Source organism: Harpia harpyja, chromosome 16 (genome assembly GCF_026419915.1).
Source record: "Harpia harpyja isolate bHarHar1 chromosome 16, bHarHar1 primary haplotype, whole genome shotgun sequence".
NCBI classification, from domain to species: domain Eukaryota; kingdom Metazoa; phylum Chordata; class Aves; order Accipitriformes; family Accipitridae; genus Harpia; species Harpia harpyja.
The window spans coordinates 31467925-31488723 of record NC_068955.1 but is presented as its reverse complement, the minus strand read 5'-3'; the positions used below and the strand labels follow the sequence as shown (position 1 = coordinate 31488723).

The window sequence follows — 20799 nt, the reverse complement described above, 5'->3', positions numbered from 1 at the left end:
TAGTCTCAGAGTTAAAATGGGATCTAGCACGATGCCTTCTTGATTAAAATGGATAGCGGCTGAACTTCTTGTCATAAGACAGACCTACATGTCCCATATATGAATCTAAAAAGCCATACACCTACTCCATGCTGCCTCAAATTTTCAGGTAGCGATGAAGCCTTAGTTTCTCCAGGGATGAAGAGGTCTGCGCAGTTACGTTTACTGAACGTGGCTTGCTACCCCAGGAGACTACATAATTTATGGGAAACCCGGATGGAGAAAGTGGAAATAGATTAACATCAGACAGACCTTGCTCCTGCAAAAGGGAGTACCCGGTGGTCTGAAGCATGGTCACTAGATTGCCAAGACAGTGCCTGCCCAGTAATACACTTGATTGCCCAGATATAAAAGCTCCTGATACTCATTCTAGGAGGAAGTGTCACACAGAGGGAGGATGCCATCTGGTTTTCAAAATTTAAAGAGAATTTCACCATAGTTGCTGGAGATATGTCCAGAACTATAATCGATTTGACATTGCCAAAAACTGTCTCAACAGAGAAGAGCTATAGCCAACAAGAACTCGGGAACAAACACAAAGAACTCTAGAAATAGGACAGGAATGGGGTCTAACTTCCATGTATTAACTCCAAACTGGAGATTTAGAAGGTTGCTTACAAGGATTGTAGGTATTTGCCTGATGCTTGAATATTTTTCTGCTGCTTGACCATTTTCCTTTATCAGCCAGACATTCACATACAGATCTGGAGTATCCTTTGTCCCTTGAAATGAGCCACTCTCAAGACTAGCTTGATCCTGAAGACCTGTGAGGCCATGCAGGGATGACATGAAAGCACTCTACGTTGGCAATTCCTTCTCTTAAATATTCCTGTACTTTTAACAAAGAAGGGCATACGTTCTTGTTCTTAGAACCAAACTCCAGCTGGAGTTTTCTTGCAGGCAGCTCTTGACCTGTGCTGAGCTGTATGTCAGCCCTCTTTGGCATGTAAACACACTGCTCACCTGCATCTGAAAGCACTTCTGCATGCTTCCCTTGTTTTGAGAGAGGTACAGGCGATTTCCCTCATTAGATAATGATAGTTCTTACCAAAAATATTAAAAGCAAAACAAATGCAACAGAAAAATACCAAGCAGTTTGTACTGCTGCAGTCTAGAGTCCCTGGGTCCTGAACGTGCTAGGCTTCTGCCCTTGCACATACGCCATGTACCATGGAGTATCTAGAAATGGGTCCAGAACTCATTCCATTTTTGTCTGAAGTGGTAGAGTAGCTTGTGGCTAAAAGTTATGATCTGCCACCAGAGAGAAAAGAACTGGCAGTTAGGAGTATATTTGCACCACATCAGAGCTATGTGCCCCAGCTTAGCTACACCGGACTTGAGCCTTTGCTGCTTTTATTTAAGAGCAAAGTTTGAAAAATGAAAGAAAGTAATCATTACAGTCAGCATGAGCAAGGAGCTCTGACATGAGTATGGAGGAGTCTTAGAGTATAAAAACTTCATGGGACTTATGTCCCTAGCAAGGAGGGGAGAAACAAACTCAGGAGAGCATTTTGGATTGATAAGGAACTATCTATGAGGTAGATTGGGAATGCAAAGAATAGGGAAAAGGTTGTGGAAGTGCAAGTAAGAATTGCTGAAGTGTCAAAGAAAATTAAACTTTTCAAAAGAAATCAAAGCAAGTAGCAAAAGCTTCTTCAGCCATAGGAATGAAAAATACGACTGACCTCCTTGTGGAGAGGGTAGGATGTAGAAGTTTAAGCTTGATGCCCATCTCTGAGTCAAAATGCATATGTTGCCCTGCTAAGAATATACACCAATATGTGTCTGAAGAAGAACGGTGTGGGAGACAGGTGGTGAAGGCCAGAGAATTGAACTATGGTCGAATAGTGCAGGAGGCAAGTTGTTGCAGGATCCCTCCCTCCTATGTTGCAGAAGTTGGAAGGTGGCCCAAGACCCACGGGAAGGACAGAAAGGTGCTCTGTGTGTAGGCTGTGGAACCACTGTGGGTGTTTTAATCCTTGCTTATGCCACGTTGTTCCTAAGTGGTGTTGCACAAGTCCTCTGCTAAATAAACTTCCGAGCATGGTCACTTTTTGTAGTTTTGTGGATGCACAATTTCAGATAGCCAGAGCATTCAGAAGTGTGTCTGCAATCAGTGGGTGCTCTGCACAGAACACAGAAAAGGCTATAAAAATGCTGACTAGTCTGAGAAAACCAACCCCAAATATATGACAGTGGGAAAACAAAATGAGGTTCTTATAGGCATTTAAGATTTTTAACTCAAATCATGCTGTGTCTTATTTCTTCTTTGTAACAATATATAATGCTACCCGTGTGCCTGAGAGAGGGGCTTTTTAACAGCTGTTAAATTTAGAATTTGTAATTTTAGACCAGCTGAATTTAGATCTTAAAGCCACAGAAGAGCCCCTGGGGTTCTGAATTCCATGAAGTTGGCAGATGTGAAAGGTATATTTCATAGGAATCACAGGTTAAATGAGATACATGAAATGAAAATATTAAGTACGTGGTGATTGTTGAAGAGATTAATATCAACCCTCTTTAAAATGAATTTGGGTGTGTATTTACAGGTGATGTGTGTATGAGAAGGTCACACCAGAATTGCAATAGCAAATTGTGTCAAGTTTTACAGCTTCATTGTGCAGCATTGTAGCATCTTCTGTGTAGGAGTTTTAGTAACTTAGAAGTACAAAAAATTTATGTAATATAGTTCAGTGTCTTAATGCAACTTACTGTTCTGAGGGGAGTTTTAGTTTAGAAGGTTCACAGTGCGTATTACAGAACCTAATTTTACACCTCATTATAATTAAAATGTCATCCATCTTGGTTTTTTATTGTTTACCCATAAAATGCAACCCAAAGCTAGGAGTGAAAGCAAAGTTTGCCCCCACCTAAATGGTAGTATTTCACAGGTGGTTTTTTCTCTTTTGCAAAAGATATGAAGATTGCTTTCACAGAGGAAAAAAACCCCATGTGTTATCTTACTACTGGTATCTGGATTAAGGAATGAAACAAAGTTAATCACGACTTGGAATATCTGAGCAAACTAAACCCCTCAAGGCAGTGAAGAGAAGAGGGCCTCCACTGCAAACTTGACTCTGTGCCCTGCAAAAAAAAAGCTTGGTTTTGCTTTTGGTTTCTCTTCCCATTTCTGAAAGTACATGATGTTCCTGAAAAGTAGCCCCATCTGAGATACAGGGTAGTGTCTCATTAATTCAGAATATAATAAAAAAAGGAAAACCTGGTCCTTTTCTCCTCCTGACTGACATGGTATCTTTTAATGTTCTTACCAAGCAAATAACTACTGGATTATTTTTTTCCTCCAAAATATTTCTTCAAAACAGAAGTTTGCAGTCTGCAAAAGTTATTGTCTCTTGAAAAGATTGAGGAGATGTTTCAGAGTGTAGTCTTGTCCTGAATTATGGATTCCCAATTAAGTTTTGTGCCGGAGAGAACATGATTTTAACGATTTCAGTTTTCTTGCCGTGTTTAGAGGTCAGAGCCACTTCAGGGCAGAACATCCACAAACCCTCCACAAAGAAGGTGCTGTTCCAGCATGGCTTCAGACCAGCCAGGGCAGGGCAGAGGGATTCAGGTCTGCCTACATAGGTAAGTGCAGCCGTAATTATAGATGCTTACCTTCCAGGTCACGCTTCTCAAACTCTCTGTACTGTTGACGTCTAACCCTGGAGACATGTACAACCCATAGCTGTCTGTCTGTCTTATACCTAAGTTCTCACCCTTCTGGGTGAGACTGTACAGCTCGTAAAGTAGATGTTCTTCATCCAGTCTTGCCCAGGAGCCTCACTTAGTAGGTATTCTCACAGCATGTGTGACAGGCTCCATGCAAAATTTAGGTTTTGTAGAAAAGGTGGTCAAAAGAACCATAGGTGGCATCCTATATGACAAAATTACTCAGAACTTAGAGGACTTCTCTGGAATTTTCTTAGAAACAAGATGCTTCAGTGTATCCTAGTACTAGATTTTTTTTCTGGACCGCTCTGTGCTGTGCCAGTTTATCTCCAACAGATTAAGCGTAAACTGCGAACATTTACGTGATACAGGATAAAAGTGTTGATGCAATAACTACCAGTTCAGAAGTCACGTACTGGCTTTCTGGAAATCTGGAAAACAACATCATGTGCCTGTGCAAGGAGACAAAAGCAGCAATGTAGAATAGCTCTGTGCACGTGTACTAGCTCCCAGATACATACGACATGGATTTTGGCTTGTGTGTGGGTAGGTGTTGCAGAACGCTGACTGTGGTGTAAATTCACTCTAACTGATTTCTCAATAGTTTCTCTGGGTGAGTATGTCTGTCATTTTCACTATCTGGGCTTTTCCATGCAACTCTGAAATTTGTTTGGCGACCTGGATAGTATAGACAGAGAGACAGCTTCTGCTTTCAGATTGGGAAAGGACTTGTTTGAGGTTTTTTCATCTAATGTAATAGCGATGCACATTACAGGACCCTCTGGATGGGATCTGATGCTAAATAAATTCAGACATGGAATACTATGCACACAGTTAATATGGAGGACAATTATCTTAGAATTCCCAAACTCGATTCATCTAAGTAACAGCAGTAGTTTGGTGGATATTGGCACCCACAGTGTGTGTCAACAGGGAAATTCATGATTACTGACTGTGTGTCTATAGGCAGAGACATCCCGTATTTGTTCACTCCAATATGTTCCTGGCTCTGTATTCTCCAGCTCCTTGTAGACCAGAATCTAAACCCGGATTTTTATCTACTCCTTTTCAGGTAGCTGCTGCATTTACAAGTCTGAATATAGGGCAATGGGAAGGTTTTTTGTACTTTCAGCCAGCTATGGAGTAACTTGAATTTTTTTTGCATGTGTATAAAAAAACCACATAGGCAGAAATTTGCAACAACTACTGTGTATTTTATTACCACCTCAAGTACTGAACACGATTTATGTAAGACTCTACACATATTTCGTGCTAGAACATGAACACATCATTAGTGCGGACACTCTTAACTTTTATTTAGAGCAAGATAAAGTGTTACAAAACACAATGTGACAGCACAGTAGAAATTATTCCTCCCATTCTTTTATCACTGCCTTCCAATGAATACCAATAGTCACATTCTCTTTTACCTAGGGTGGTTCAACCATTGCCACATGTCAGAAACTTTTAAACAGTTGTTTGGGGCTTGACTGATTAATTTGCAAGATGCTACATTATGTAAAGAATTAGAATTGCATAATTAACAGTTCTGTGTCAGCCAGAAAGACTGCCCGCTCCACGCAGGGCTGAGGGCAAGGCAGGTGTCTCTGCTATGTGAGATTTCAGCTGTCTGCCCAACTGGTTTTGGGCTGCTGTTAAGTCACTGGGAAACACAAGGAAGACAAAAACCCAAGACTTCACGTTTGCCACTGTGTTTGCAGGCTGAGACTCGCAAAAAGTGTGCTAAGAAAAATAACTGTAATCTGAGAAGCCTCATCATCACTTATAGCACAAATATCCTGTAAACTCTATTCCAGGGTGCCTTAAGGACAAACTCTTTCAAATAAAGTTATTCTGTATAAATTAAATGGTACTTTTCTCCTGATGCAGAGGCCTATCAGATCATTTCTGTTTTGATCAGCTTTTGCCTGGGCTTCCTGCACGCCATCTGCTTGGGAGACAGGGAACGCAGCCGTAATTTCACCTCACCCTGCTGAGGTACCTTGATCAAGAACATAGTTTGGCTTTCCTGTCCTTCTGTCCTTCCCCAAGTCTGCAGCTTCAGTCCTCCTCAGAATTGGGAGCTCATCACAACAACCACTTTTCTTTGAGTCACAGTATGTGAATTGTCTGTGAAACTCACTGTCACAAGAAATAGTTGAGACCTAGAACTTGTTAGGTTTCAGGGAGGGACTGGCATTGTTGTAGACAATATTTGTGGTTATAAACATAAATAAAAATTTGGGGTAAGGTTGAAAACTCGTGATTTGGGATTTAACTCACTATTGCATTTTAAAGGGATAGGATGGAAACCTAATGAGGACAGACTATACCATATCTGCCTACTGCTTGTACCTTCCTCAAAAGCACCCAAGACTAGTAATTTTGGATTTAAAAAAAATACAAGAATTAAGAGAATCCTAAATCACAAGTAGGGCAATATTTCATATATGTGGGCTTAGTTTTTTTCTGGGTCACCTGCAAAATTGATGTGACTTCGTAGGAAACATGGCATTGCCTTCTCTTTGCTATTTATTACAACTGAGAACTCTTACCTCTTTACTGCACAGCAGGTCCTCTCTGAACATCAGAGATATTTAGACTTTGGCTCTACAAGACTAATATTTAAATAAGGTTAATTATGTAAACAGCACCATTAAACATAGTTTTAGAAACTCCTAATCTACAGCCAAACTTGGTGTTAATTGTTGTTGTTGTTGTTGTTATTCTCAACCCCAAAATCTTTTAATACCTGTTGTTGACTTATGAATGAATTAGTTGAATAATGAGGTGATTGAATGACTGGACTACACACAGGAAACTCTGAAAACAACTGTAGGCAAAATACTGTTAATACACAAGCTAAATTAACTGGACATAAATAATGTTTTCTTAATGTGTTCTTTCTTTACTCTGTTCTGGTGGTATTTTGATCAACAATGCTTTTAGTTAAGACAGACACATGAATTTAGCGTGTCGGTGTCAACACAGAAAATTTCAAAGACCAAGGACAATCTGAAGTTTTTGGGTAGTGATGAGACCGTTGAGATATACGTTGTGGAGAGATTGCAGACCTTGGAGCATTCTGCTGTTTTACTGTGTTAGTATACAAGTTGGCTCCATGCCTTGAAGGCAGGAATTACAGTTGAATACAAGATGTTAGCAAACATATTTAATAGCAGCTTTTGGCTTTCCACACAGGCTCCTTTACAGCTTTACATTTTGGCACTGTATGACATTATGAAGCTCCACTGTACAGTAAATGCAGGATTTCCTGACGTTAGTGACTGATTAAAGGATTACGGAATGCTGAAAGTGCTTCGGTTTTCTAATAATGTCACTGAATATTTGCTGCAGAAAAGCTGTCCGCAGCCTTCCTCGGATTTCTCTTCTGGCTAATCCCCATATTGGCTCAGCAGTATGGAAGCAAGTTAGCAGCTTACCTTATCCAGTTCCTAATGCTCTGTGAAGGTGCTCACTTAATAGTCCTTTCTGTCATTTTGCCATCTCATTTAACTGAATAACAGATAATCTTCCCAATTTTTTTTTTAATGCATATTTGTATTCAGTGAAGTAGTTTACAGCTCTCACAAGTAATCAGACCTTCCAAAGGCAACTCAGAAAGGACAAGAAGGAACAGGGCTTTTATTCAAGGGTGTGTCGAAGTGTCTGGTGTGACCGTGGAAGAGGAGGGAGCTGTGGAAGGGTGTGTTTGGGCAAGGGGAGCCAACCAGCCCTAGAAGCACAGGGAGTGGCTTGGAGTGGGACTGTATAACGGGCAGGCTGAGATGGTTCACCCACTGCCTGGACACAGCGCTGCGAAGCTTAGACTGGTGAATCTCAGTGCTGCCTGCCCATCTACCAGTACAGATGGCTCCGCAGACTGGCTCCACTGCAAAGGAGACGCAACCTGTTTCAGCCTTTCTACGGCTTTTCACTTGGGAAGAAATCAGAATCCACAACGGCCGTGGGCAAAGTCAGGAGCAATGGCTGGTGATTGACAGGAAGGTTTATGATGTCAGCAAGTTTTCCAAACACCACCCTGGAGGCAGCCGAGTTATTAGCCACTATGCTGGCCAAGATGCTACGGTAAGGTCTAGGAGGGTAGTGGAGGAAGGTGGTTCCATTGGCAGGGCAGGATGACATGGTGGGGCTCCAGTGGAGAGCGCTCGCGGTAATTGGCACCGTGCCTGGTCGGATAATGTACTGCACATGTCTGTGCCATCTGTAAAAATGCCCTTCTGGTTACCTTCAAGGTCAGGGTTACCTTCAAGATCAGAATTACCTGCTGTGCAAATTGTAAAGCTCTGTTTAAGTTCATTACCCCCCTGCTGTTCCAGAATTCTCTTCATCTTTTTTTGCTATGTATAGTTGTGTTACATCCCTTTGAAGAGAGAAGGACCGGAACTACACGCAGTAGTCAAGACTGTGGGTACGCTGTGGATTTCTGTTGCATTATAATGACACTCTTCTGTCTTGCTCTCGATTTTTATTCTGCTAATCTTTATCATGCTTTTTGCTTTTAAAATGCTGCTATGTTCATATATTCTGAGAAATACACACTTTTACAGAAAACCACGACTGGAAGGTGTCTCAAAAGATCATCTGGTTCATGACTTTGCCTAAAGTCAGGATGCAGGATTTTTTCTCCAAGTACTCTTGACTATGCTAGAGCTCATAATTGTATATATAGCGTGAGAATTATCTTCCTCTAGAGCTCATAATTATATATATGTGTTGTGAGAATTTTCTTCCTCTGTGTGGCTTACTTTGCAAATATAGATAATATGCATTGTAGAACATTACATTGATGCCATATGTTGGAGGTCAGGTGCGTTGCAGATGATAGTCCTTAAAGTTAATCTCTCATAAGATGATAATAAGGGCCTAAGAGCAGGGAGGAGAAAAGACAGGTTGCAGGACTGAAAGGCTTGTGTTTCTGTGATAAGGATCTGTGATACTGATACTGTGGATAGAACCTGCTGTTTCGAAGCTGCAGTATAGATACTTACAGCTTGACTCAGCTTTTTAATTCCTCACAAGAGGGAGCTACATAAAAATGTATAAAAAAACTGTAGGCTGAGGGGCACAGAATCGTGATGGAAACATTTCCCCAGTCCACTGGGTCTGGACAGAGTTACTCATTTGTCACTGTGACAAAGGGCCACTGGATATCTGTAGAAAGCTCAGCTGTCCGAAAAGCCACCTTGCTCTGACTTCTTCTAGCCTCAAGTACTCAGAGGTAGACTGTCTCTGAACAAGAGACTCCAGAGCAACGTCAGACTGCACAAGGGAAGTCCTCTGTCCTCTCCCAGGGGCTTAATCCTGACCAGACGTGTGCAGACTTTTTTTTGTGTCATGACAACCCACAATGATTTTCAGAGTCAAAATCAGCAAGTACCTGGCTGCTCAGGCACTGAGGATTTTGTTATATCTACTCTTTCTGGAAGACGAAAGAGTATGGTCAGCCTCTTTACCTTTCTTCTGGACAATTCACTGAGGACATAAATTAAAGAAGAGGTTTGGTTTATCTGGAATTTCATCCTTTATTCCATAGTTTATATTTGATTTTTAAATTGGTATTTCAGACGGTTCCTGGACAGACCCGATTGTGTCACTAGTGTTACCCAGTTCCCCAAAACATCAATCAGTCTGAAAACTGACAGGGAACTGTAAGAGATACCCAGTTAATCCTGCTGTGTATGGAGCTTCAGCAGATATTGCCTATGGCCCTAGCGTAATAAAGACAGGATTTTAAAAACATCATCCTAAGCATGGCAAAGACACACCTCATTCGTTGACGTGTTTTCCTGCTCCTGGTTCCCATCCACAGGGCAGGGCTGCTGGCTGGAGCCTTCTAGGGAAGGACTGTGCTGAAACAAGCAGATGAAAGAGCATGTTTCCCTCTGCAAAGAGTTTTTCATCAAGCACTTTCATGTTCATTACAAGCCTCACCCAGGTACTTTTATGAAATCTAGTTTCTTGAAACTTCTCCAGCTTCCTTGGACCAAGCTCCAGTTGACGGCAAAGAACGACAGGAGCAACCAAAGGGACAAAAATGGACAAAGGAAACTGGATTATGTATTACATCAGAGACCTGGAAAAAAGAGAGGCTCAGCATCTGGTGTTTAGTCACATACCCTTTCTAACCCCTTTTGTGTGTTTTTCAGGATGCCTTTGTAGCATTTCACAATGATAAGACTCTGGTGAAAAAATACTTGAAATCTCTGCTGATTGGGGAGTTGGCGCCAGATCAACCCAGCTTTGAGTCTAATAAAAAAGTGAGTGTCCTAGAATCCAGCTGTGGGAATGGCTTGGGGTTCAGTATGGGAAGAGAGGGAAAATAAGAGCGCTAGCAGAAGTAATTTCTGAAGCAGCACGCCTGACGCTGTGCCATAGGCTGGGTGGTGGGGAGGCAGCTGGCAGTGCATGGAAACATGCACCATCCTGGAATCACAAAATCCACACCTGGGGGTGAGGAATGAGCCCTAGAGCCCCAAATTGTTCTCAGTTCTTCCCACTGCGATGGCTCAGTCACAGAGCTTGAGCAAGAGTCACAGCTTGTTTTCCAGTGTCAATGCAAAACCAAGATCTGTTGATCTCATGCTCATTTTTGCACAGAGACCCCTCTGATAGAATATCTCCATGGCTACTTTGGGATTCCTGGGTCTGCTATGTTACATTTTCAAAGTAGACACTGCATTAATACTCGCTTTACCCACAGAAATCACTTTTAGAGGATTTCCGTGAGCTGCGCTGCACCATTGAGAAGATGGGACTTCTGAGGCCAAATTACGTCTTTTTCTTCCTGATTTTCCTTCACTTCGTGGTACTGGATGCTGCATCCTGGCTCACGGTCTGGTACTTTGGGATATCCTTAGTGCCTTTCCTGGCTGGCATGGTGTTCTTCACCATTGCTCAGGTAAACTGCTGACAGCTGTCCAACACTGCAGATATGTTTGGTTCTTCCAGATGGAGAGGATTAATGAAATGTGTATATCCCAGTCATTGCTTTTCTGCCTCTTCTTAGATCCTGTTATCTGGCTGAAGGCAACAAGCACGTTCTACATCACAATTTTTGTTGCCTCCAGTAAATCTCGTTTTGCTGACAAGCTGCTCGCTAGGCTTGGTGGGGTGTCGTGGAGCCGGCAGGTTTACGAGATGGGGTGAGCTGATCTAATCACTTATCCCAGCAGAAGAGGGAATATTTCACTCTGAACTCCACTTTTGGCTCCATGTTCCTTCTGTTTACTGTCTGATGGCTCTGGTGTTTGTTGGGTCCTTTACGAGCCAATTACACTCACTAGCCCTGAACAGTTTTCTGCTGGATTAGTAAACTGAATCATAGAATACATGTCAAGGTCGGTGTAGGGAAGGGGGGAATAGGACTTTGTGGCCCTTAGGTGGGAGAAATTGCAGTGTGAGGGGAGGAAGAAAGCAAGATTTTCTTAGTTGCACTGAAACCTTAGGTTTGCTCAAACATCCATGGAACAAGTGCAGAGTAACTCACTTTTTTAAATAATCGGTTGTATTTGCCTAATATCTGCTAAGGCAGTTATTCATCAAAGAACATTCTTGTATTTCCGTGGGAATATGAAATGCAATGAAGCTATGGATTTGGAAATTCTTACACTTTCTAGCTGGTTACTTGGAAATTATATGTTTGCGATGGGAGCAAAAGACTCCCGTGCCGTAACAGGCAAATTAATTGTAATGATGCTTTGCTGCTTTCCCTTTAGCTGCTCCAATAAAATCAATATCTGGTATTGAGCAGCTTTAGTGGACAGTAGCCTGGAAGGAAGTTCTCAGCACTGAGCAGGTAAGACAGCAGGTAGCGTTTCTTCCCCAAACCAGAAGGAAGACGCACTCACACCATGAAGTTACAGAGACTCCAGAGGCAGATGAATGCACTGCCCCTCTGATTCTGTTTCCTCAGTGATCCTTTTGTCTTCCAGATCCAGATGGGCTGGTTCCAGCACGATCTGGGTCACTGCTCTGTCTTCAGGAAGCCTAAATGGAATCGACTTCTGCAGGTTGTTGTGATAAATGTTCTGAAGGTAATTGCCTCATGGTGGGAATATTCTCTGGGGCTAATCTGGACTGAGCAATGGATGGGAGTGTCCCTACAATCAGGCAGTTATCACCTGTGAGGAAAGCGTAGTGCAGCCATCAATAATAGGTGGATAAATAGTGATGCAATTGTTGATATTGTTCTAGTCTGAATCCCTGGTCTTCAACTTTTCCTGCAGGGATTACCAGCCAGCTGGTGGAATCACCTGCACAACCAGCACCATGCCAAACCCAACTGCTTCCACAAAGACCCTGACCTCAACATGCACCCTCTCCTGTTCAGCTTGGGAAAGACGCTCTCCGTGGAGGTGAGCATGGGGACGCCTGGAGAAGCAAAGGTTTTAATGACAGAAAGCTATAGAGCGAGGTATAATAATAACAACCCAGATTGTTATTATTGTGCCTTTCTGCAGAAACTCATGATAATTCCCAAAGTGTTCCAAGGTCTGAGAGTCCCATGGTTCTTATGATGCTTAGGCATCAGCTCCTGAGAAGCAAAGTCTTAAAATCAGTGCTTAAGCTCTCTGTGTTGATAGAAGAGCAGGGTAAGCACCTTGAAGGCAGTCCAAAGAATGAGTCAATCCACTCGCATTAGTGTTAGAAGTTCTTAGTGATCCTATAGATAGTGAGTCAGGTATTCTCTTTGGGTCCTTTTGGCTGTGGGAGCTGTTTGGCACCTAAATCCTTCAGGACCAGTATAGCTGCCACGCACAAAACACAAGTATAGCAAATTATTTCTTAATCGCAAATTTCATGGCTTTCATAAAAATAAAAATCATGAACAGACCTTCCCTGCATCCTTATACTTTTGGTATCATTAGGATAGGCAAGGTATCTTTTGCCCTTTCTTTCCCTGGCAGTAAACAGGGAAATTTCAGTAAAAATTTCAGTAAAAAACCAGTAAAAATTCTGTTTACTCATGGGGTGATGAAATGGCCTCTTTGCTAGATAACCAGCCTCTTAAAATAATGTCTCTCTCTCCTTTAGCTGGTAATAAGCAAGGAAATTCCAGCTCTCCAAGGCATGTGGAAAATTCCGGCTCTGCTGTCTCAGAAAGACTCCTGTAAAGGGAGTTGGTACAAAATACTTATTCATAGAAAACTGTTAGTTGCAACTGGGAAGGATTTTGTCAGTGATCTTCCAAAAGCTCATTCATGGCTATATATTCACGTGAGCATCTAGAGTGAGCTGGCTGTGCTAGATTGGGTTCGATGGAAGTGAAAGTGTAGGAAATGAGTTCTCGTGTCTTCCTACTTTTTAACAGAAAAGGGTCAGGCACCCTGTGGATGGGCAAAATGGATTTCAGTGGTTTCGTTTAGACCAGTTCATTTGTTTTGTTTCAATTTCGATCCAGTGAAGGCATCTTTGAGGTCTTCAAGTTTTTTTTCTCAGTAAGAGGGGAGCTCTGGAAATAGTTTGCTTTGCCTCATTATTTTGTCCTTTGAAGAATCACAAGCACAAAATTTGCAGATGATGTTAAAAATCCTTTTGTGCAAATAGTGAAAAAATACACTGTGAAGAAATAAACTTCTTTGTGCTTTTTGTAAATATTTCATCTCTTTGCTGTTTCATGTACTTGAAGGCAAAGTACTCGACCAAACAAAAAGGCAGATGTCTTTATAGAGTGTTTACTACTTTGATCTTGCGGAAATTATTTTACAGTCATTATAGGATAGCATCCAAATGCTTATGTAATTTCTGACCACTACCTCCTCTGTTACTCAGAAATCTGGAATGTCTGCATCCTATCTCATCTGATACAGAAATTCAGATGTAGCTTTCACAGCAAACACATCCTGCATTCATCACCCACCAAGTTTCCTGGTTTTCTTGTTAATAACTTGTTCCTCCCTCAGCACTGATAGTCTCAGCACTCTATAGTGAATACAGGGAATTGGTTAGATTGGACTTTCATTACCATCACTAGAAACTTCTCCTACAAAATTCAAATGGCCTATGAGCATTTTTGTGATTTTTGAGCATTTTTGTATCCTGCCGTGAGTTTTGGAACTCTCCTAAAAAAGGCGTCTGTTCTGACATTGGCATAACATTGATATCTGGATACAGAGGCTCAAATGAAATCTGCTCCTCTCCATTGCTTTGGAACTTCAGTACCTGCTTTTCAAGAAGAGGGGTTGAATTAGAGAGATCGAGATTAAGAGGTAGCTCTCGATGTATTCATTAGACAGGAATAAGAAATACCTTATGAAGGCGCTCAGGTCTCCAACTGGCCCATTACAATGTCTTTTCATTTTTCAGCTTGGAAAAAAGAAGAAGAAGTTCATGCCTTACAATTACCAACATAAGTATTTCATCTGTGAGTATCCCCGCTTCCTTGCAGTGCTGTAGGAACTTCGCCTAAAAATCCTGACTGCATCTCCTCCCCAAAATGAAGGTTTTAAAGATAATCCCATTGAACTCACAGCTTCAGGAAGCTTTCTTCATGTTAAAGAAGGTTCACATGAGGAGGAATTGCCCCTTATTTCTCTGTTAGGATTATGTGATGTTAGGTACTAGATAGGAGTGAATCAAGTGTGAGGAAGAAAGTGATGGGAAAGAAATGAAGAAGTGGTGAGATGAAAAGAGGAGGAGATTATGTGGACACATGAAAGTCAGTCTAAATGGAAGACAGCAATTTTTCTTCTACTGGGAAGAAGAATCTTTCTTCTTACAGCAGAATATTCTGTAAGCGTTATGATGCAGTGAAATTACAAATGTCTCTCTGTTTTCATTCTTTCCTTCAGTATTGGCCCCACTTGCAATTATACCCTTCTTCCAGCTGTCTATATTCTACTTTGCAATCAAGAGGAAAAAGTGGTTGGTAAGCACTACTTGCATTGGCTAGAAAACTTTCAAAAAATGTCACTGCTCCGTGGCTATATTAACCTTCAACTCAGGTGATTGGGGGGTTTAAGACAGAAAAGGCTGATTCTAGGCTTGCTGCAGCAGGAATGCAGTCAACGGATCCAGGGAGAATTTTTTAGGAGGGGCCTTTTACCCTCTTAGCAGCTGAATAGAAGTTAACAGAAAACTATCAGACCTGGGCAGAGTGTGATTACAGGGCTGTTTCATGGTCTTTAGTTACTGGTGGTAAAATGGGAAAATATTTCTGTGGGAATATTTCAGGGATACACACAACTTGAGGCAGAATGATGGTGTGGAGCTTACTCTTGATGAGTAAGACATCACAGAAAGAACATTTTTTACGCTGCGGTTCAAGTAAAGGGGAGAGGAAGGAGTGGAGAGTGTTCATCAGCAAAGGCTTTTTTTTTTTTTTACAGGACCTGTTATTGATTATAGCTTTCAACATCCGAGTCTGTCTCATGTATATTCCTTTAATGGGATTTAACAATTTCATGGTATACTACTGGCTGTCCAGGTAACACGCAGCATACCCCAAGTCCCCATGACTAATATTTGTAAACAATATTGAGCTTCAATGGAAATAAATGAAAACTAGTCATACTCACTACAATTTTCTCAGAAATAAATAGCCAAGAATAAACAGTATAACGTCAGGGTGGTGGTGGTGGCTGCTCAGGGACATCTGCAACTACAGATTGAGGGGTTCTCGAAAGAAACTCCAAAAGTTAGGAGGCAAAGGGATGGAATCGAAAATCCTGAGTTACGTAGAAGTGCTCTTTTACTTAAGATGAGACTCAGGAAAGTGTTTTAATGGTAAATTTGGATGGGATTAGAGATTTGATAAGTGTTTCTGTGTTTATCTGCCCAGGTACCTAGAGAGTAACTGGTTTATTTGGGTGACGCAAATGAATCACATTCCAATGGACATTGATTATGATAAGAACAAAGACTGGGTATCTACGCAGGTGAGAATCCCCTTTCTTCTGGAGGAGTGGGTCTGCAGTTCTGCATTATAGGACAAAGACAACGTTGTTATTCTCTTACCTTTAATGCTGAGTTAATGAGGTTTGTCCCTGCCATTCATTAAATAGGCATGCATCTCTGTAGTTGTCAAGACATTTAAAACCTTTGTTGGAAAACAGTACATCTAGATTAAAAAAACAAATCCTGTTTTTTCACTGAAAGGTTTTGACATGTTTTTCACAACACTTTTCCCTTCCTATTATGAAAAAACACTGATGGTATAACAGTCAATATCCTTTTTAGGCCAACTAAAGAGAAGCAAAGTGGGACTGGATACATTTATTTTTTACCCTACGGGTTACAGGTTTACTGCAGATAAAATAAATCTGACAAAATTTAGGTCTGATAAAAATCCATATGTAAATACAACTTTACTCACATCTATACTGCCTCCAGCAGTATAATCCCACATAGTGCGTTCTAAGCATTTTTCCTTATATTAAAAGACCCAGCCTGGTATTCATCTGACCAAATCTGGATGTCTACATCTGAAAGCCTGCTACATTCATTGGAGAGAAAGAGCCATTTCTAGAGCACGATTCATCTTACTCTAATATACTTGTACTGGTTTGAGGAGGCCAGAAGAATGTTTTTTGTTTCTTTATTAGGCATCTTTTCTTTCCATCCAAGTGCGAGATGTAAGGAGAACCTCTTAAAAGAATCACAGTTGGGGTTGTGTGCATGCCAGCAAAGAAGCTTTTCTTTCTGAGCAAAGAGCTAGCTAAATTAACCTATATCCCAACAACCCATTTCAATCTAAACTTTGTTTAATTCTTCAGGGCAATGATGGCTATAATCCCTGACACTAAATTGCTTTTTATGCTAGATGAGGATGGGTAGTGATTGCTGGGGTTCAATTATCAGACTTGCAGAAAAAGAAAAAGTAAATCATTTCTTTCTTTTGTCTTTTTTCCTCCCAGCTCCATGCAACATGCAATGTGAACCAATCTTTGTTCAATGACTGGTTCACTGGGCACTTGAACTTCCAAATTGAGCACCAGTGAGTATGATTATGGGGAGAAGAGTGGGAATAATATGGGGCACTTAAAAGAAAGAAGGGCCATGTAGTCTCACATTAAAGCATCTCAGGAGACCCTTTGCTCTCCTTCTTGGGGAGGGCAGGGAAATATTTTGAATGGAGGGAATAGAGAGTGGTGCAAGTGAAGTCTTAAAATAACTCTCTCTTATTCAATACTGCAGCCTTTTCCCCACAATGCCTCGACACAACTACTGGAAAGCAGCTCCTCTGGTGAAAGCCCTTTGTGACAAGCATGGCATTGAGTACAAAAGCAAGACTTTGCTGACAGCCTTTGTAGATATTTTGCAGTAAGTATCAATTAACGAGATAGTTTCGCACTGTAATAGCATGCAAGGGGGGGACGTAGGCAACCATTTCAAATCAACATCCATGGAGAGATCAAACCTAGAGTTTATTTAGGTTTTTCTAAAGACACACTTAATTTTCAAACATTTTCAAAGTTTCAAAGATTTTTTTCTCTTCATTAAATCCTCTCAACTCATTCTCTGCAGTCAGAGTTGGCTATGAGATGTCCATGCAGTTTTCAATCCATTTTTTCCATTTACTTCTTTTTACATCTAAACTACAGTTTGCTTCCCATGAAGTTGAATATTGTCTCCCCGTAAGCGATTTTTTACTTTCTGTTCTTGCAGTTCACTGAAGGATTCTGGGGAGCACTGGCTTGAAGCATATCTGCATGGATAGAAACCGGCAATGCTCAAAGGGAACCTCTTCACCAGACAACTGCTGCAAAGAGTCAGCACAGACCAACAGTGTGTGTGTGCGCCTTCTGGCATAGAAACTCAGGACCTGGGCAAAGCTAATTTCAGTAAGAATGGGTGGGAAAGTGGGTTAAAGATACATTTTTCTTGTTCCAAACCATGAACCTTTATTTTTCCTGCTCTTAAACTCAGCATTTAGAGCCATGATGAACTGGGCCTTTAAACCGGGGAGAAGTAGCTCTTGAATCAGCTTGATCAATTTACTTCATTGGAAGTGCCAGCTCGTTGCTTATGGAAAAGGTTTGAAAGGAAATCCTTCACAGAGTCCTAGAATCACAGAATGGTTTAGGTTGGAAGGGACCTTTAAAGATCATCTAGTTCCACCCCCCTGCCATGGGCCGGGACACCTTCCACTAGACCAGGTTGCTCAAAGCCCCATCCAACCCGGCCTTGACATTTTCTAATGTCATTTATAGCTAATATAGTCCACTATGAGACAGTTGAGCCATACTGGCAAAACCTATATTATGCTGTATTCATCTAAGTGACCTAAACCCACGAAGGTAGTCTCTAATGGCAAATAAGTAGACAATTTGCCCATAAAGGCAAGGGCCATGTGGAAGAAAAACGGTTCTTCTCCTCTGCCATTCACATCCAGAACTCTGTGCCCCATCTTTCAGTGGACAAACCACCCAAAGGAGGAACACGTGAAAGATCTTAAAGTGAGATACCACCGTGAACAAGATGACCCATCTGCAACCCATTGATAAGCAACTTATATGTATTACAAGCTACAGACAACAGCAGCCTTCTTCTAGGTAACAAAAAATATCAAGCCCAACACACAAAGCAGAAGGATTTTGGACTTTTTATTTTTGCCTTTGCTTTTTAAGAACATCTCCATTTATTCTTTTGATTTATATTTTTGTGTGTGTGTTGGTGCAGGTACTAATAACACTGTTCTGGTTATTTCCTAATAATAGCTGACATGCCATTGAAAAGTGTTCTGATTAAAAAAGTAGTTATTAAAAAACTGCTTTGAATGTTATTTGAAAAGCCCTTCTAATTCTAACTAATACCTAGAAAAATTCTGTGTTGCCATATCCAAGGTTGGTTAGAATGGTGATATCCACAATTGTGTGCAACAGTAGTAACTTTTTATAAGTATTTAAGTGAGAGTACTGTCTGAAGATGAATGCAGGGATTTCACTGCATGCTCTGTTTGCTAATACATGAAGACATTTTAAAATGGATGTCTTGGTAAAGGTAATATAAATATTAAGGCTTCCTACTTTTTTTACTAGTGAGACTTGAAAGCTGTGCTGAATAGAGCCTGAGTCCCACTGAAATCCTCTAAATACAAGAATGACACAAGATGGTTCTTTCTGGTGTCAGCCTCATAAATCAAACTGATTATTTGTTGCATTTAGTTAGCATTCTACTCATTTGAACGTAGTAATTTATTGAGTCAGTCTTTTTGCAACCTCATTTTAATTAAAATGTTTCTGTCTCTTTAACTGGTTCAACAGGCTCCTCTGTGTGAATAGTCATTTCTTTATCTGCTTCATAAAGGTTATTAACAATTAAGTTGGTTTACCTTTATCAATTTCTAACATGGTTCACAAACTTCAAGGGGTCAGGGTAACACCTGATGAGAAGTTGGCAAGCCACTTTGTTTTGCATTCGCACTGAGGTCTCTAATAGTCTGATCTTAATGAGTAATAATTGGAAATTGCCCCAGCTGTAACACTGGTATAGAAGGAAAATAAAATGTGCACAGCGAAAGCTTCTTCAACAGAAAACTTATGTGACTGAGAGTAAGAAGATTGAAATTTTTGCTTAAACAGTCTTCTGGAGACTGTAATCTTATTCATCATGTTTTTTATAACTGTAATGCTCCCTGAAAGACAATATATGCAATCTGGAATATCTGGAAGAAACAAGGAAATTAGGGAAATAGTTTGCAGAATCCTGCTTGCTTCAGAAGAGATTCTCTGTGCTGAGATTCTGCTAGTAGTGATTTTTCTTATTCAGGTAGAGCAAAAGAGCAAATGAAATGTGGCACAGTCACTGACAGTTGTTCAGAATCAAATTATGCTTGTGTAAGTATAGCATGTCATGCAGAGTAATGCAGCATGCTTTTTATTCTGCAGCAATCATATGCCCAGCTTCTCACAGTATTTCAATGTTTAATTCTAATTGAAATAATGGGAACTAAACCCCTTGATATTGTCCAGCTTGTATACCCAACTGTATTTGCAGCCTCAAAGTTCCTTTGCCTTAATTCAGGGATTAAATGTAACTTTATATTCATAATTAGTCAGCTTGTCAAACAAAAATATTTGTTTCAAGGCCTTACCTTTCTGAATGGTCAAAATTTCAAAGAAACCAGAGACTTTTGAGAAAAAATATAATCCAAAGGCCAACCTCTACTAAAATGTAGTTTTGAAGAAATATCAGACCCAAAGCAAGTCTCCTGGATCCGCCATTTCAGTAATCTTACAGATAAGAGTAAATATAAGAATGTGCAAATAAGGTTGAAGATCTAGGTCATATGTCTGGAAGTCTTTCTGGTTTTAAGTGATCAGAGTGAAATGCAATATTCCAGACGATTCTTTAAATTGATGTGCAGGAAGAACTAAGCCACTTACATTCCTTCTCTTTCTATTCTAAACACCAAGTCACTTCTTCAAGCTGCTGTTCCCTTCATCTCTTCTTCTAACTGACTGAGCACGGTCACTTCTCACAACAAGCTTCTCTCTCAAATTGGTAATGGACACTCTGAGTCTGTCTCCCTCCCACCATCCTCAAATACTTCACATACTTGATGATGTTTTGGCTTTTTTAATAAGAAATATAGACAATCTCTTCTAGTAAAAGGAGGAATAATGTAATAAATCCGTTATTTCTTCTTCCACTTACTTTCTTGTTCCCATATTACACAACTCTATTTCCCATTCACTTCTCAGCTTTTCTCTCACTCTCCTCTTGGCTAATTTTACTCATTGCCCTCTTCACCTCTTTTCCAAATGGGTTTCCATCAACCTTTTTCCCACCTTCAACTCGTGAATATTTCCTGTCTCCTCGTGATTAGACAGACTCAAGGCTTCCTACCCTGTAGGTTCTTTGAAATATTTGAAGGATGCTGACTTGGTGGCTGGTTGTACAGATAAGTAATACCAATGAAGCTGCAGCAAATATACCTACACAGACCAAAAAGGATTACGAAGCTTTGGGGATAAGGATAAGCTTGGCTTAAAGCTTATTTCTTGATGAAGGGAGGCATATGCGCTTACATTCCTTCTCCTAAATTTATATCTTTGCTTTTGTTCTTCACTCAGGCTCTAGATTTAGGGATGCAATTGGATAAGATGGTTCATGTGGAATCTG

General features: G+C 40.7%; 1 protein-coding gene across 2 annotated transcripts; it reads left to right on the top strand.

Moving 5' to 3' along the window:
• The first annotated feature begins 6962 nt into the window (after positions 1 to 6962).
• On the top strand, positions 6963 to 18940 carry LOC128152959 (acyl-CoA (8-3)-desaturase-like). Of its 2 annotated transcripts, XR_008238797.1 has the most exons (13): positions 6963 to 7800; positions 9882 to 9992; positions 10436 to 10633; positions 11667 to 11768; positions 11961 to 12089; positions 14041 to 14098; positions 14526 to 14602; positions 15063 to 15160; positions 15515 to 15611; positions 16590 to 16669; positions 16870 to 16995; positions 17341 to 17516; positions 17602 to 18940. XR_008238797.1 is itself a non-coding variant. In XM_052811744.1 (12 exons), exons 1-12 carry the CDS (start codon positions 7582 to 7584, stop codon positions 17390 to 17392), a joined length of 1347 nt encoding a protein of 448 aa, XP_052667704.1. In that variant the 5' UTR covers positions 6963 to 7581; the 3' UTR covers positions 17393 to 18940. The 2 variants fall into 2 exon arrangements, 1 of the variants encoding a protein (XP_052667704.1); XM_052811744.1 differs by having other exon boundaries at positions 17341 to 18940.
• Positions 18941 to 20799: the final 1859 nt, after the last annotated feature.

Excerpts from the sequence above, each read along its gene's own strand:
- LOC128152959 (XM_052811744.1), top strand. The coding sequence starts at position 7,582 with ATGGCTCCGCAGACTGGCTCCACTGCAAAGGAGACGCAACCTGTTTCA. Across the intron at positions 14,099-14,525 it reads CCAACATAAGTATTTCATCT|TATTGGCCCCACTTGCAATT; the intron begins GTGAGTATCCCC and ends TCTTTCCTTCAG. Across the intron at positions 14,603-15,062 it reads TCAAGAGGAAAAAGTGGTTG|GACCTGTTATTGATTATAGC; the intron begins GTAAGCACTACT and ends TTTTTTTTACAG.